Genomic DNA, 15,272 nt, shown 5'->3' with positions numbered 1-15,272 from the left:
GCTACTCATGTGCATAAAATTAAGCACAAATGTAAATCTTTAGAGAATCGAGGCTTAAATCACCAGGAGACAAAAATAATTTGAAAAGCAGTTATAGCATAATTATAATTTTTAAATGTTGTTATGAAGAATATAAAAGTTGTAGGAGGCAAAATATAATGGAGACTATTACCATCACAGGGTTGGTTTTTTTTGCTAAAATGATACATGATTGATTAAGATTGCAAAAACACTTTTTTACATACAGAAAAAATGTGAACCCAGAAACCATTTTTGAGGTGGGGGAGAACTGGAGAGATAAAGACATGATCTTGGGGTTTAAGTGAGTACAGGACTGTGAGCCTAAGAGAGAATTTAAACAATCATTGTTTCAGTCAACTAAAAAAAAGTCGTTCTGGGGCATCAAAAACATTTCTCCACAGATATGTGGTAAGTACCAATGTGACAATTTAAGACATTCCCAAATGTTACATGAAGACTAACATGTCCAATCCTCTCCATGTCTGTTTTTTAGAAGGTAATCTTCTTAGGCAAGGGCTGTCTTTATTTTGTGTTTTGTACAGCACTGGTTGCACTGTGCTTAATAAATAAATAATATATTCGGTAAGTCATATTTTTAACCACATACATTTGTTATTACACTTTGAGGAAACAGACTAGAGGTTTCTATGTAGGAAGAGCACCCAGTGACGGAGAGCTGGAAGAAGAAACTTCTAACAAGCCCCAAAGGATGTATGTTGGAGATACAGGAGAGAGTCTGAGAAGAAGAAAAATTTAACTGGGGAGACAGAAAAAATGAAAGGAGATCACATGTAATGTGATATGTAAAGTTACTGTTACCAAATTTTGGCCTTTGCAACTAAGACATCTAACCTAATGAGGTTCTAATGAGGTTTGAGCAGCCTTTCTTAGACAAGAATTAAGAAAAACCTTTATTCTGTTCTCCCCCTCCCATATAAACATTGCTTTATTTAAATGCAACCATAGTTTATATTTGATTGTTAATTTTGAGAAACAAGCACTGACTATCTCTGGAAACCTTTTATCTTTTAGACAGGCAGTGATTTGTACCTTAAGAAAGGCCACAAATGGAGGGAATGGTGGCATAAAATGAGATGACCCACTGTTATAATAATGAAGTATGTTGTGCAGAAAATTTTGCATATTGTAAAGCAGAGGATAATTAAACTTATTTGAAGCATGTGTTACAGGAAGTGTGTGGTAACTACAGCAGTAGTAAGATATGTGGTCATGAATAAAGTACAGTACAGTTTTCTTTCAAATCTTAGCAATATTAGTTTCATATTAGCAACACTTGCTGATAAGTAGGATATGATTCTGTCACGGAGGTCACAGATTCTGTGACTCTGCAGGACCTCTCTGACTTCTTCTAGGGCAGGGCTGGAGCAGCTGTCAGCCGCGGCTCAAGAACTGAAGCAGTGGCTGGGGTTAGGTCATCCCTCTGGGGCTAGAGCAGCAGCAGTTAGCCACTGCTGCAGGGGCTGGCAGCCCACCCCTGGGGGCCCACCCGAACGGCAGCTGGGATTGAGTCGGGGCAGTCAGCCCCAGACAGCGCGCTGTTTGTTGCCCTTCCCCCGCAGGATAGTAAAAGTTTTAGTAAAAGTCAGGGACAGATTGTGGGGGTCCATGAATTTTTGTTGATTGCCTGAGACCGGACCCTAATTTTTACTAAAAATACCATGACAGAATCTTAACCTTTCTGATAAGTTATTCTCAGATTGGTTACTTGCAATATTTGTTTGGCAAAGTGAAATATACTGACAGCCAACAAATTAAAGCTGCTTTCATCACAGGACCACTACAATTTGTAAGCCTGTTATCCAGACAATGAGACAGGGGTACTTCATCCTACAAACATCAATAGTAAATGAGATGTTATTTTCACACGTAACAGCAGGTGGTCCTGTCAAGGTTCCTCCCCCACTCTGAACTCTAGGGTACAAATGTGGGGACCTGCATGAAAAACCTCCTAAGTTTATCTTTACCAGCTTAGGTCAAAACTTCCCCAAGGTACAAAATATTCCACCCGTTGTCCTTGGATTGACCGCTACCACCACCAAACTAATACTGGTTACTGGGGAAGAGCTGTTTGGACGCGTCTTTCCCCCCAAAATACTTCCCAAAACCTTGCATCCCACTTCCTGGGCAAGGTTTGGTAAAAAGCCTCACCAATTTGCCTAGGTGACTACAGACCCAGACCCTTGGATCTTAAGAACAATGAACAATCCTCCCAACACTTGCACCCCCCCCTTTCCTGGGAAATGTTGGATAAAAAGCCTCACCAATTTGCATAGGTGACCACAGATCCAAACCCTTGGATCTGAGAACAATGAAAAAGCATTCAGTTTCTTACAAGAAGACTTTTAATAAAAATAGAAGTAAATAGAAATAAAGAAATCCCCCCTGTAAAATCAGGATGGTAGATATCTTACAGGGTAATTAGATTCAAAAACATAGAGAACACCTCTAGGCAAAACCTTAAGTTACAAAAAGATACACAGACAGAAATAGTTATTCTATTCAGCACAATTCTTTTCTCAGCCATTTAAAGAAATCATAATCTAACACATACCTAGCTAGATTACTTACTAAAAGTTCTAAGACTCCATTCCTGGTCTATCCCCGGCAGAAACCCAGCATATAGACAAAAAGAAAAGGAGTACTTGTGGCACCTTAGAGACTAACCAATTTATTTGAGCATGAGCTTTCGTGAGCTACAGCTCACTTCATCGGATGCATATCGTGGAAACTGCAGCAGACGACTTTATATACACACAGAGAATATGAAACAATACCTCCTCCCACCCCACTGTCCTGCTGGTAATAGCTTATCTAAAGTGATCATCAAGTTGGGCCATTTCCAGCACAAATCCAGGTTCTCTCACCCTCCACCCCCCACACACAAATTCACTCTCCTGCTGGTAATAGCCCATCCAAAGTGACAACTCTCTACACAATATGCATGATAATCAAGGTGGGCCATTTCCTGCATAAATCCAGGTTCTCTCACCCCCTCACCCCCCTCCAAAAAACACACTCACAAACTCACTATCCTGCTGGTAATAGCTCATCCAAAGTGACCACTCTCCCTACAATGTGCATGATAATCAAGGTGGGCCATTTCCAGCACAAATTCAGGTTTTCTCACCCCCCCACCCCCATACATACACAAACTCACTCTCCTGCTGGCAAAAGCTCATCCAAACTGACCACTCTCCAAGTTTAAATCCAAGTTAAACCAGAACGTCTGGGGGGGGGGGGGGGGGGGGGAGTAGGAAAAAACAAGGGGAAACAGGCTACCTTGCATAATGACTTAGCCACTCCCAGTCTCTATTTAAGCCTAAATTAATAGTATCCAATTTGCAAATGAATTCCAATTCAGCAGTTTCTCGCTGGAGTCTGGATTTGAAGTTTTTTTGTTTTAAGATAGCGACCTTCATGTCTGTGATTGCGTGACCAGAGAGATTGAAGTGTTCTCCGACTGGTTTATGAATGTTATAATTCTTGACATCTGATTTGTGTCCATTTATTCTTTTACGTGGAGAGTGTCCAGTTTGACCAATGTAAATGGCAGAGGGGCATTGCTGGCACATGATGGCATATATCACATTGGTGGATGTGCAGGTGAACGAGCCTCTGATAGTGTGACTGATGTTATTAGGCCCTGTGATGGTGTCCCCTGAATAGATATGTGGGCACAGTTGGCAAAGGGCTTTGTTGCAAGGATAAGTTCCTGGGTTAGTGGTTCTGTTGTGTGGTATGTGGTTGTTGGTGAGTATTTGCTTCAGGTTGCGGGGCTGTCTGTAGGCAAGGACTGGCCTGTCTCCCAAGATTTGTGAGAGTGTTGGGTCATCCTTTAGGATAGGTTGTAGATCCTTAATAATGCGTTGGAGGGGTTTTAGTTGGGGGCTGAAGGTGACGGCTAGTGGCGTTCTGTTATTTTCTTTGTTAGGCCTGTCCTGTAGTAGGTAACTTCTGGGAACTCTTCTGGCTCTATCAATCTGTTTCTTTACTTCCGCAGGTGGGTATTGTAGTTGTAAGAAAGCTTGACAGAGATCTTGTAGGTGTTTGTCTCTGTCTGAGGGGTTGGAGCAAATGCGGTTGTATCGCAGAGCTTGGCAGACACACAGACCCTTTGTTTCTCTCCCTTCTCCCAGCTTTTGAAAGTATCTTGTCTCCTCATTGGTCATTTTGGTCAGGTGCCAGCAAGGTTACCTTTAGCTTCTTAACCCTTTACAGGTGAGAGGAGCTTTCCCCTGGCCAGGAGGGATTTCAAAGGGGTTTACCCTTCCCTTTATATTTATGACAGGTCCTGTAAGTACTCACTGCACATTCCACAAAAAGGTAATGGAAGCACATGAACTATTCATGCGCTTCCAAGATGAAAGGAAAGGGTTAAAGATCCCTTGGTCTTTACTTGGAGAAGACATCACAAGCCATTCTGTTGATCAGTTCCTTAGATTCATAGACTTTAAGCCAAGAGAGACCATTAGGTTGTCTAGTCAGATCTCCTGTATATCACAGGACATTAAAGTTCACCCAGTTACCCATGTACTGAGCCCAATATCTTGTGTTTTGCTAAAGCAGGGGTGGCCAACCTGAGTCTGAGAAGGAGTCAGAATCTACCAACATACATTGCCAAAGAGCCACAGTAATACGTCTGCAGCCCCCCATCAGCTCCCCTACCCTGCTCCCAGCGACTCTGGCCCACCAGCAGCCCAGCCGATCAGCACCGCCTCCTCCTCCCTCCCCGCAGCTCCCAATTAGCTGTTTCCTGGCATGCAGGAGGCTCGGGAGTGTGGGGGTGGGGGACAAAGGGTAGGAGCGAAGGCACTGCAGGCTCAGGGAAGAGGTGGAGTGGGGGCAGGGCCTGGGGCAGAGCCAGAGTTGAGCAGTGAGCACCCCCCAGCAGTTGGCGCCTGTAGCTCCAGCCCCGGAGTTGATGCCTATACAAGAAGCCGCATATTAACTTCTGAAGAGCCGTATGTGGCTCCGGAGTCAAAGGTTGGCCACCCGTGGGCTAATGCATAAACTTTAAAAAAGGCATCCAGTCTTGATTGGAAGATATCAGGAGATGGAGAATTCACCACTTCCCCTGGTATTAGTTCCAGTGGTTAATCATCCACACTTAAAAAATTGTGCCTTATTTCTTTAAATATGTCTGGCTTAAACTTCCAGATATTGGTTCTTGTTATGCCTTCCTCTGTAAAGAGAAAGAATCCTTTAGTACTCAGTATTTTATCCCCATGAAGGCTCTTATGCAATGTAATCAAGTCACTTCTCAATCTTCTTTTCAATAAAATGAACAGATTGATCTCTTTAAGTCTTTTACTGTAAGGCCTTTTTTCCAGACCTCAAATCATTTTTGTGGCTCTTGTCTGCATGAACTCCAGTTTTTCAACTTACAGTTCTGGTGTCCACATTTTGAAAAGCATGTAGTATTCCAATACTGGTCTCACCAATGTCGTATACAGATGTAAAATCATCTTCCTACTTTAACCTACTACTCCCTGTTTATATATCCAAGCCTAGCATAAATACCCTTTAATTCTTTATCATCTGGATCCCATATCAGCTTTTCCATTATTTTGCTTTGGACTGTTGTCAGGCTAAGCAGCCAACAGTTAAACTTGCCCTTTGGTCACCAGTTCAGGAAAGGCTTCTTGTTCCTCCCATTCTTAAAAGATGCCTCATTCCATATGCTGGTTTATATGTTCCTTGTAGTGTGAATACATAATAGACTCATAAAACATTCTTCTGTTCAGTAGAAAAAGGCCTTACATTTAGTTCTGCTCTCCATCCACATAAATTGCCTAAATGAAGAAGTAAAGTCTATCCAAAACATTTGTTAAACAGGATATTAATTCTCTATCCTTTTTATACACTACAATTGCAACCTGAAAACTTTGTATACATAGAGGCTTGTCCCTTATGTGTAATAGGAATATTTTTCTGTAAAATACTTCTGTGAAATATCAGTAGACACCTCTTACCCATACCTGCTTATCCCACATCTGAAAAGAATACTAAGGTGAACTATTGTAGGTTCTCGGCCACTGGGGGAAAAAAACAGACTCATGGATAGTCTAGCATATTAAAGGGATTAAGTCATGTGAAAGGAGGAGGTTGAACCTCTGCATTTATGAAGTGGTGGTTCTTTTGAAGACTGCACATGCTGATTTAACACCTGAACAAGTCAGTAATGGGAAGCAGTAAGATCATGCTTCACTGGATATTGTCTTATCTGGTTTCCAGTACTAGAAGTGTGAAACAAATAGACTAAAAATGTTTTTTTTTTTGTTTTGTTTTTTGATATATTCTTCAAGAACATTTGTTTGCAGAAAATGAAACCCTCATGCTGTATTTGGAACACTGCAGCTTCCTCTTTTTGTTCCTTTTCTCTCAAAAGTAAAATTGCATAATAAGGGTGAGGACTATATCAGCCCCAGGCTTAAAAAGATAGACCCAGACTGTGGGACAATGACAGAGGAGGAACAGTGGTATAACAAAGTCTTTGTTGTTAAGCCACAGGGCTGAGACTCAGAAAAGCTATGTTCTAATCTCAGTTCCACCACAAAATCCTTGGACCACCTTGGTAAGTCATTTAGGCGCAGCTTTCCCAGAGTGCTCAGTACCCTCAACTGTGGCTAGGTCTTCAAAGGAGCTCAGTTCCAGATGAGGTACCTAAATGAGGTACACAGAGTTTCAAACGCATTCGTCACCAAACATCTTCCAGTGTATTGTAAGAGCACCCAGAAACCTCAGTCAAATTTAGGTCCCTATTATGCCAGGCACTGTACAGACATTTAGAAAGGCACGGTCCCAACCATGACTAAACTTTTCATATGTAATTGTCACTTCTGCAACTTACAAGAGAACTTAAATTACAGAGGTGGTTAACCACCCAGAGGTATGGTATTCCAAAGTGTCACCAAAGCAGCCAAAAAATATGCCATGGGTGTGACTACAAGAATATGAATCAGGAAGTATGAAACAAGTGATCAAAACAGCAGTCAAAGATGGTGACAGGATCTATGCCCACACATGTGAAGATATAGTTCTTCTTCCTTTCTCTCTTACCTCCATTCTGAATTTCTGCTTGGATCAGCTCCTGTTTCAGTCCCTCAATTTCTTTCTTCAGTTTAGCATTTTCTACACGAAGCTTCTTCTCTTCTCGGAGAGATGCCTGCAGGACTAGAGTTGACACAATTTACATTAGAACCTACAGGCTCCAGTCATTACGCATCCATTTGCTAAGTGCTGAATGTCACTTATCTGAACAAAAATAGTTAAAACTGTTACATATTAAAAGCAAATAAAGGAAATATTTTAAAAATAATTCAAAGTTATCATTAGAAGAGATCACACATGTTAATGAACATTGACAGTGGTTTCTCAAATATCAACTTTCATGCCTTCCTAATGGATTTACATCTAAATCATAATCAAGCTACTTTTTGTTCCCCTCTCAAATTCCTCTGGTGGCAGCAAACTGAATCTATAACTTTGTAATCAACTATATGAGGTTCAACAAAATAACCTATATTTGTAAACACCCAGATTTCTGTCCTGATATACAATAAAAAACCCCACTGAAGTTGGCAAACTAAATACAGAATGTACAATGAGGTTGCCTGCTGTGAAAGTAAGGACAGTCTTATTTAAACAATGGAAAAAAGGTTCTATTCCCAGTGTGCCCACAGGCTTCCTGGGTGACCTTCAGCAAGTCACTCAACTCTGTGCCTCCATTTCTCTATTCTGAAACGGTGATGCTGAGAGACTTATTCTATTCTTTTTAATAATTGTGAGGCATTCAAGATATTACATAAATTAGCATAATAGAAAAGATAATAAATAAATACAAATGGACTTGATTCACAGATTAAATTTGGCACTAGCTTTTAATAATACTTTCTATTTTGTTGAATGGTTGATGTGGGGTAACATTGGGATTAAACTTGAGAGCGAATGGTATTTGATTCATTCTTTGTATTTTAAAAATGTATCTTGTAATTTTGTTTAACTAACTGAAACAATGCTGATATGGTTATAAATTGTTTTGAGGGAAAAAAAGACTGGCAATAATGGCTCAACGTTTTAATCTTTAGAGCCCCCTTGTTTCTGACTAAAGAAAAAAGCTGGGGGTATAAGAAAGATGACAAAATGTTTCAGTATAAGATGTTGTGGCATTACCTTTGGGCTATGCAGAATGTGTGTTGAAAAGTGTGATCACTTTAAATTTATAAGCAAAACATTTAGATTACATGCCAAGAGGAACTCTTTAGGAATTCAGAAGATGTAAGGTCCACATGCATTCATTAAAAATGTTAGCAGTCTAAATTCTAAACTATAATACTATCAAAAAGGTGGCAAACACAATATTTCTATTTGGATTGTGGTAGGGCCTAAAGGCCCCAATCAGGTTTGGGACCCTGCAAAAATATAGTAAGGAAAAGACGACAAGAGTAAGCATGACAAACAAGGAGAGAATGAGGACATGGGTAACAGTAAATTCATGCAATTAAATGATTCAGAACATACAACTTAAGTATTTGATATTCTGTTTTGGGGTTACTGAATTTTTTCTTACAACCGAGCAATCATTATGAGTTGTCTGATTTTTGGTAGGTGTCATAGCAGAAGTGAGGAAGGTTCTGAAGATGACAACTAGCAAAACAGTTCAGGGTGGCATCCCATGCAAAAGGAGTGACAGAAGAAAACATGAAAAATGTTTTAAGAGAGTCTTGACTGCCCATTTTTCTCTTTACTTATAGAGTGGAGACCGGGCAGTAGGAGGAGGACGAGGGTTGGGGGAGAGGAGGAGGAAAGGGAAGAGGACGATGCAATAAGAGACAAGAGTGAATAATTAAAGAGACCAAGAAATTTGAACTTAATACTGGAAAGCAGGGAGCCAGTGGAGAGATTCAAAGCAAGTGGGGAGGTGACACTGTCAGAGACATGGGTAAGGAAGATGAATTAAGTAGCTGTATTTTGTATGGACTGGAAATGGTATGTGTGAGGGTTGATGAAGTGGTTATGGTAATCGAGACGTGATCTGATAAGAACTTGGGAAAAGTTTTAGTGGCATGGATTTTTGAAGTGAAGTGTAATAGAGAAAAAAGAGGCAGGATTTAATATGATCTGACTGCAGCAAGTAGGAGAGGAAAGAAGTCAAAGACAGCCCTCACTTTATGGACCTGAGTGCTAGGGAGAATTATGCTACTGTACAGAATGACAGAGAATGGAAGAGAGGGCAGGACTTGGGAGGAAAGATAAGAAGTTGAGTTTTGGGCATGTTATGTTTCAGCGGGTGGTGAGGCATTCAGGAAGAAATGTCAGTCCATCTACCAAAGCAGAAATTCTGGGAATGTCATATACAGGATTATGACAGACTAACTTAAACCAATGTGCTGCAATAATGCCTATGCACACATATCTAATTTTTTTTTGTTAACAAAACAGACGGTGATGAATGAATGTAAGAGAAAAGATTCCCATCTATGGAGTGATATTTCTTCTATGATAAGTATCAGGACAGTGTACAATGAACTATGAAGGGCAGCACTGAAGTTGATATATCTTAAAAATGTATTAAAAAATTATGGAGGTATGTATTAAGACTTTGCTTTGTAAAGAAGACAAGGCAAAAGAGGAGTCTTTGGCCCTCTGATACTGATTAGGAAAAACTTTTTCACTAGGAGGGTGGTGAAGCACTGGAATGCGTTACCTAGGGAGGTGCTGGAATCTCCTTCCTTTGAAGTTTTTAAGGTCAGGCTTGACAAAGCTTTGGCTGGGATGATTTAGTTGGGGACTGGTCCTGCTTTGAGCAGAGGGTTGGATTAGATGACCTCCTGAGGTCCCTTCCAACCCTGATATTCTATGATTCTATGACTAGACACTAAGTTTTGGGAAAGATTTAAGAGACGAATGAGACTATTTCATTATCAATACAATAGAAGTAAATTTTTGACAGCTGTCAAGTGTTCGCTAAATTTATCAAAGCCATGAATGAAAAGAATGGTTTGGCTCATAAGCAGAAAATGCTTATGCAAGACTAAAAAATGCCGTTTCCAAATACAGTGTAGAAAGAAGAGAAATGGAAAAAAAAACCTATTAAGATTAAAGCTTGAAAATAGTAGTAGATATTCTTGATGGAGCACCTTCATCCTTTGAAATGAATGTGTATAAAAGTATCTCTCTGTTGAGAATGAAAAGCCTTGTAGTAACTATGACAGTCTAAAAAATGGAAATGGAGTTGTTTCATGAATATACACAGAATATATGGCTAAATATTAGACTACTGAGGACACACCCAAATCATATAAATCCTGGTTTCTGGAAACAAGCTGGGGCATATATTTACAAATATGGAGTATTCCGTTGTCAGAAAGTGATCTAACATTTACATCAAAGAGTCAGGCAGAGAGCTTGCTGACAGCTTCAGAGAATCCTATACAGCAACACACAATGATGGAAGTGTGTTGAGTCATGTCCCTCCTTGGAATAATTCACTTCTATCCTCCAGGGCTTCCACAATCTGTTTGTGTCATTGAAGCCATCCCCTTTTATTGCTTCCAGAATAGAAAAAACATAACTTCACAGCACTTTCTCATTCCTTCCCTTTCATTCCTGATTAGTAAATTTGCTTTAAGACATTGCTTTCTTACTAGCTTTCTCTTTTAGAAGAGCAACTTGCTGTTTGAGGTATTCAATGACTTGATCCGCCTCTGCACCCTTTTGCTCCAGTCTGTTCAATACTGCATTATTGGCTGCCATCTTTACCAAGGAACGGGCTAAAAACCTGAAACAGGAAAGCGAGAATAATGTGAACATTGCCTTAATGTAATTAACTTTACATTCTTATGCCACATGAATCAGCACTAAAATCAACTGCTGATGCAGTAGGAACATTTGTTAAATGAGCAAGCAGGGCTTCCTCCCGCTAAATGAAAACCCAAACAAACAAAAAGCAATGTTAACCAGATTCTGATGTTTGCCAGCTGCGTTTAAGTATTTTGGAAGACCCATCTGTAGAAAACATGTTCCTGCTTCACAGCAGAGCACCAAACCCTACCTTCCCAGAATGAAAGGCAGATTCCCGAGACAGAGAATGAATCAGTGAGCAATGGGGAACAAATTAAAAACAAAGAGGGAAAAAGATAAGGGAAATAAGTTTAGACTGAAGGAAAACATGTCTCATATTTGTATATGAAACATTTATGAAATTTATTAACCAAAAATTCTATTAAGAAGAGTAAGAATGCATAAGAATAGCCATAGTGGGTCAGATCAATGGTCCATCTAGACCAGCATCCTGTCTTCTGACAATGGCCAGTGCCAGATCCTTCAGAGGGACTGAACAGAACAGGGCAATGTAGAGTTATCCTGTTGTCCAGCCCCAGCTTCCAGCAGTTGGGAGGTTTAGGGACACACAGAGCATGGGGTTGCCTCCCTGATCATCTTGGCTAACAGGCATGAATGGATCTGTGTTCCATGAACTTATCAAATTCTTTTTTGAACCCAGTTATACATCACAATATCCAATGGGTTGACTGCATTGTGTGAAGGAGTTACTTATTTTTGTTTTAAACCTGCTGCCTATTAATTTCATCGTTTGACCTCTAGTTCTTATGTCATATGAAGGGTGAAAACAACACTTTCCTCTTCACACACTCATGGATTTATGGACCTCTATTATATTCCCCATTAGTTGTCTCTATTGTAAGCTTAAAAAGACAGACTGTTCATGTCTTCTCAAATGGAAATTGTTCCATACCCTTAATCACTTTTTTTTTTTTTTTACTCTTCTCTGTACCTCTTCCAGTTTTAATACACCTTTTCTGAGATAGGGTGACCAGACCTGCACGCAGCATTCAAGGTGTGGGCATACCATAGATTTATATAGTGGCATTATATTGTCTGTCTTATTAGCTCTCTCTTTTTCTTAATGGTTCCCAACATTGTTAGCTTTTTTGACTGCCTTGCACATTGAGCATGTTTCCAAAGAACTATCCACAGTGACTCCAGGACCTCTTTCTTTAGTGGTAACAGCTAATCTAGACCCATCAATTTGTATATGTAGTTGGGATTATTTTTTCCATTGTGCATTACTTTACACTTATCAACACTGAATTTCATCTGCCATTTTGTTGCCCCCAGTTTAGTAACTCTTTGTAACTCTTCAGCTTTTGGTCAGCTTTGGACTTACCTATCTTGTATCATCTGAAAATTTTACCACATCACTGTTCACCTCCTTTTCAAGAGCATTTATGATTATGTTGAACAGAAACAGGTTCCAGTACAAATCCTTGGGGATCCCACTATTTACCTCTTTCCAGTGGGGAAACTGACTATTCCTACCCTTTGTTTCTAATCTTTTAATTAATAAACTACTGATCCAGGAGAGGACATTCCCTCTTATCCCATGACTCCTCAGTTTGCCTAAGAGCCTTTTGTGAGGGACTGTGTCAAGCATGTGGACAAGAATCCTTTCTGAAAGGCCAACTACACTATATCATGGATCATCCTTGTCCACATGCTTGCTGATATCCTCAGAGAATTTTAATAGATTGGTGAGACATGATTTCCTTTTACAAAAGCCATGTTGACCCTTCCCCATCATATTGTGTTTATCTATGTGTCTGATAAATTTGTTTTTTATTATAGTTTCAACCAATTTGTGTGGCACTGAAGATAGGCTTACTGGCCTGTAATTGCCAGGATCACCTCTGGAGGCCTTTTGGGGGAGGGGGGTGTGTGAAAAAAATTAGAATTACATTCAGCTACTCTCCAGTCATCTAGTACAGAGGCCGATTTAAGCAATAGGTTACATACCACAGTCAGTAGTTCTGAAATTTCATATCTGAGTTCCTTCAGAATCCTTGGGAGAATACCTTCTAGTCCTGGTGATTTATGACTATTTAATTTATCAATTTATTCCATAACATCCTCTATTGCCACGTGAATCTGGGACAGTTCTTCAGATCTTTCAGGTAAAAAGAATGGCTCAGGTGTGAGGATCCCCCCACATTCCTCTGCAGTGAAGACTGATGGAAAGAATTAGTTTAGCTGTTCTCAGCAAAAGCCCTCTCTTCCTTTACTGCTCCGTTAGCATCTCAGTCATCCAGTGCCCTCTTACAACTTCTAAATCCGCCACATAAGTCAAGGAGTTAGAAGGTAGAGGATATATTACACATTTATGGTTGTCCATAAGCATTAAAAGCAGAGAAAATCACATTCTGTTTCTCTTAAGGGCAACTCTCAACCCTAACTATACCATAAAAGGAGGAACCAAATTCCCCCCACATCCCCATTTTTTTTTTTATTTCCACTTTCAGAGCTATTTTAGTTAATATTTTGAATTCACCACTTCTTTTCCACCTTCTGACTGAAGGCAGAGATTGAGGGCACTCTGTTGATGACACAGGAAAGAAACAGAGAAGATAAGAGGACGGTCATAAGGACGGCCATACTGGGTCAGACCAAAGATCCATCTAGCCCAGTATCGTGTCTTCCGACAGTGGCCAATGTCAGATGCCCCAGAGGGAATGAACAGAACAGGTAATCATCAAGTGATCCATCCCGTCACCCATTCCCAGCTTCTGGCAAACAGAGACTAGGAACAACATCCCTGCCCAACCTGGCTCATAGGCTTTGATGGATCTATCCTCCATGAATTTATATAGCTCTGTTTTGAACCCTGTTATAGTCCTGGCCTTTCACAACATCCTCTGGCAAGGAGTTCCACATGTTGACTGTGCATTGTGTGAAAAAATGCTTCTTTTTGTTTGTTTTAAACCTGTTGCCTATTAATTTCATTTGGTAGCCTCTAGTTCTTGTGTTATGAGAGGGAGTAAATAACACTTCCTTATTTACTTTCTCCACACTGGTCATGATTTTATATACCTCTATCATATCCACTCTGAGTCGCCTCTTTTCCAAGCTGAAAAGTCCCAGTCTTATTAATGTTTCCTCATATGGCAGCCGTTCCATACCCGTAATAATTTTTGTTGCCCTTTTCTGAACCTTTTCCCAATTCCAATACTTTTTTTTGAGATGTGGGCGTACCATGGATTTATATAGAGGCAATATGATATTTTTTTGTCTCTTTGCTGTGATGCAGGGACAATGGCACATCTAAATCTAGTCACCTCTACCTCCTCTCTCAGGATCCTCAAGAGATCTGCTTTCAGATAATTTTGAAAATTCCTCCCTAACACAGTACAGAGGATCTGTGAGCCCCTGCTCTGCCTCATTGAGAGCCTTCACTTGCTAAATCCAACAGGGCTTAGTCCTTTCCCTTCTCCTGTTCAATGTTTATGTCTAACCATTAAGAGACAGTAGATGCTACTCAAATGTCAGCTATATATTGGTGACGAACAGCTATATAATCACTCTCCTCTGCAACAGACTATGCTTTTCCCATCTACCTGGAAAAAATAAGCACTTCTATGAATTACAGCTAACTGAATTATAATGAAAGAAATAAGCAGATGACACTGGTGGACAGGGAGAAGCACTCTGAAGATCTCCCAGGACAAAAGACAGCTCCATCAGCTGAGGGAATCTGTCCATCAATCCCACAGGTGTATGGTCTCGGATTCTATGACTAGACTCCTAGGTTGTAGCATTGCCCAGAAACACCTTTTTCATTTCAAATAGCAAGATAACTGAGCCTGCTTCTCTTGGACAATGATTCTGCCACGATAATCTACATCTATTTCTTTGAAAATGAAACTATAATACTTTCTATCTGGGGCTGACAACAGAATCCACACTGCATGGGTATTTTAAGAATGGAGTTTCAATTTTAATTCTGATTCTCCTGCCTGTTTAATAGTAGTGAATTAAAAGTCATTTAAAGATGTTTGCGGACATAAATTTCCTTTACATTTTATAAGATGTAAATGTTGAGACAGCATTAAAAGGTAACATCTTATGCTTAATTTATACAAGGTGGCTAACTAAACTTTAGTGATCGTTGAGAAATATGTAAACTATAATTCTCTCAAGGGAGTGTAATACTAACAGCATAAGCTTAGCCAACAACAATAAAACACTACTAAAACTTCAAAGTGAATAGAACTCGTACATTTTATAGTTATTTGCCAAGTCGGCTAATGAACTGAGGATCGGGAAATGAAGTTACATAATTACACCAGGTAGACTTTTCCCCACTTGTCAAATAAATTTCCAGAGATCTAATATTATAAACAGAGGAGAAACCGGTATTTGAGATATTGTTACTAAGA

General features: G+C 39.9%; 1 protein-coding gene across 2 annotated transcripts in view; it reads right to left on the bottom strand.

Annotated features, from left to right (window-relative positions):
- AIMP1 (aminoacyl tRNA synthetase complex interacting multifunctional protein 1) overlaps positions 1–15,272 on the bottom strand; it is a 64,615-nt gene that overhangs the window by 18,179 nt on the left and 31,164 nt on the right. For both annotated transcript variants that reach the window (XM_048846665.1, XM_075127563.1), the window contains exons 2-3: positions 10,689–10,822; positions 7,102–7,215 (exon numbers count right to left, since the gene is read on the bottom strand). In XM_048846665.1, coding sequence (XP_048702622.1) covers positions 7,102–7,215; positions 10,689–10,822 — 248 coding nt within the window. The remainder of the gene's footprint in view (positions 1–7,101; positions 7,216–10,688; positions 10,823–15,272) is intronic.

This window comes from Caretta caretta, chromosome 4, assembly GCF_965140235.1.
Source record: "Caretta caretta isolate rCarCar2 chromosome 4, rCarCar1.hap1, whole genome shotgun sequence".
Classification (NCBI taxonomy): domain Eukaryota; kingdom Metazoa; phylum Chordata; order Testudines; family Cheloniidae; genus Caretta; species Caretta caretta.
This window is presented reverse-complemented; position numbering and strand designations above follow the sequence as displayed.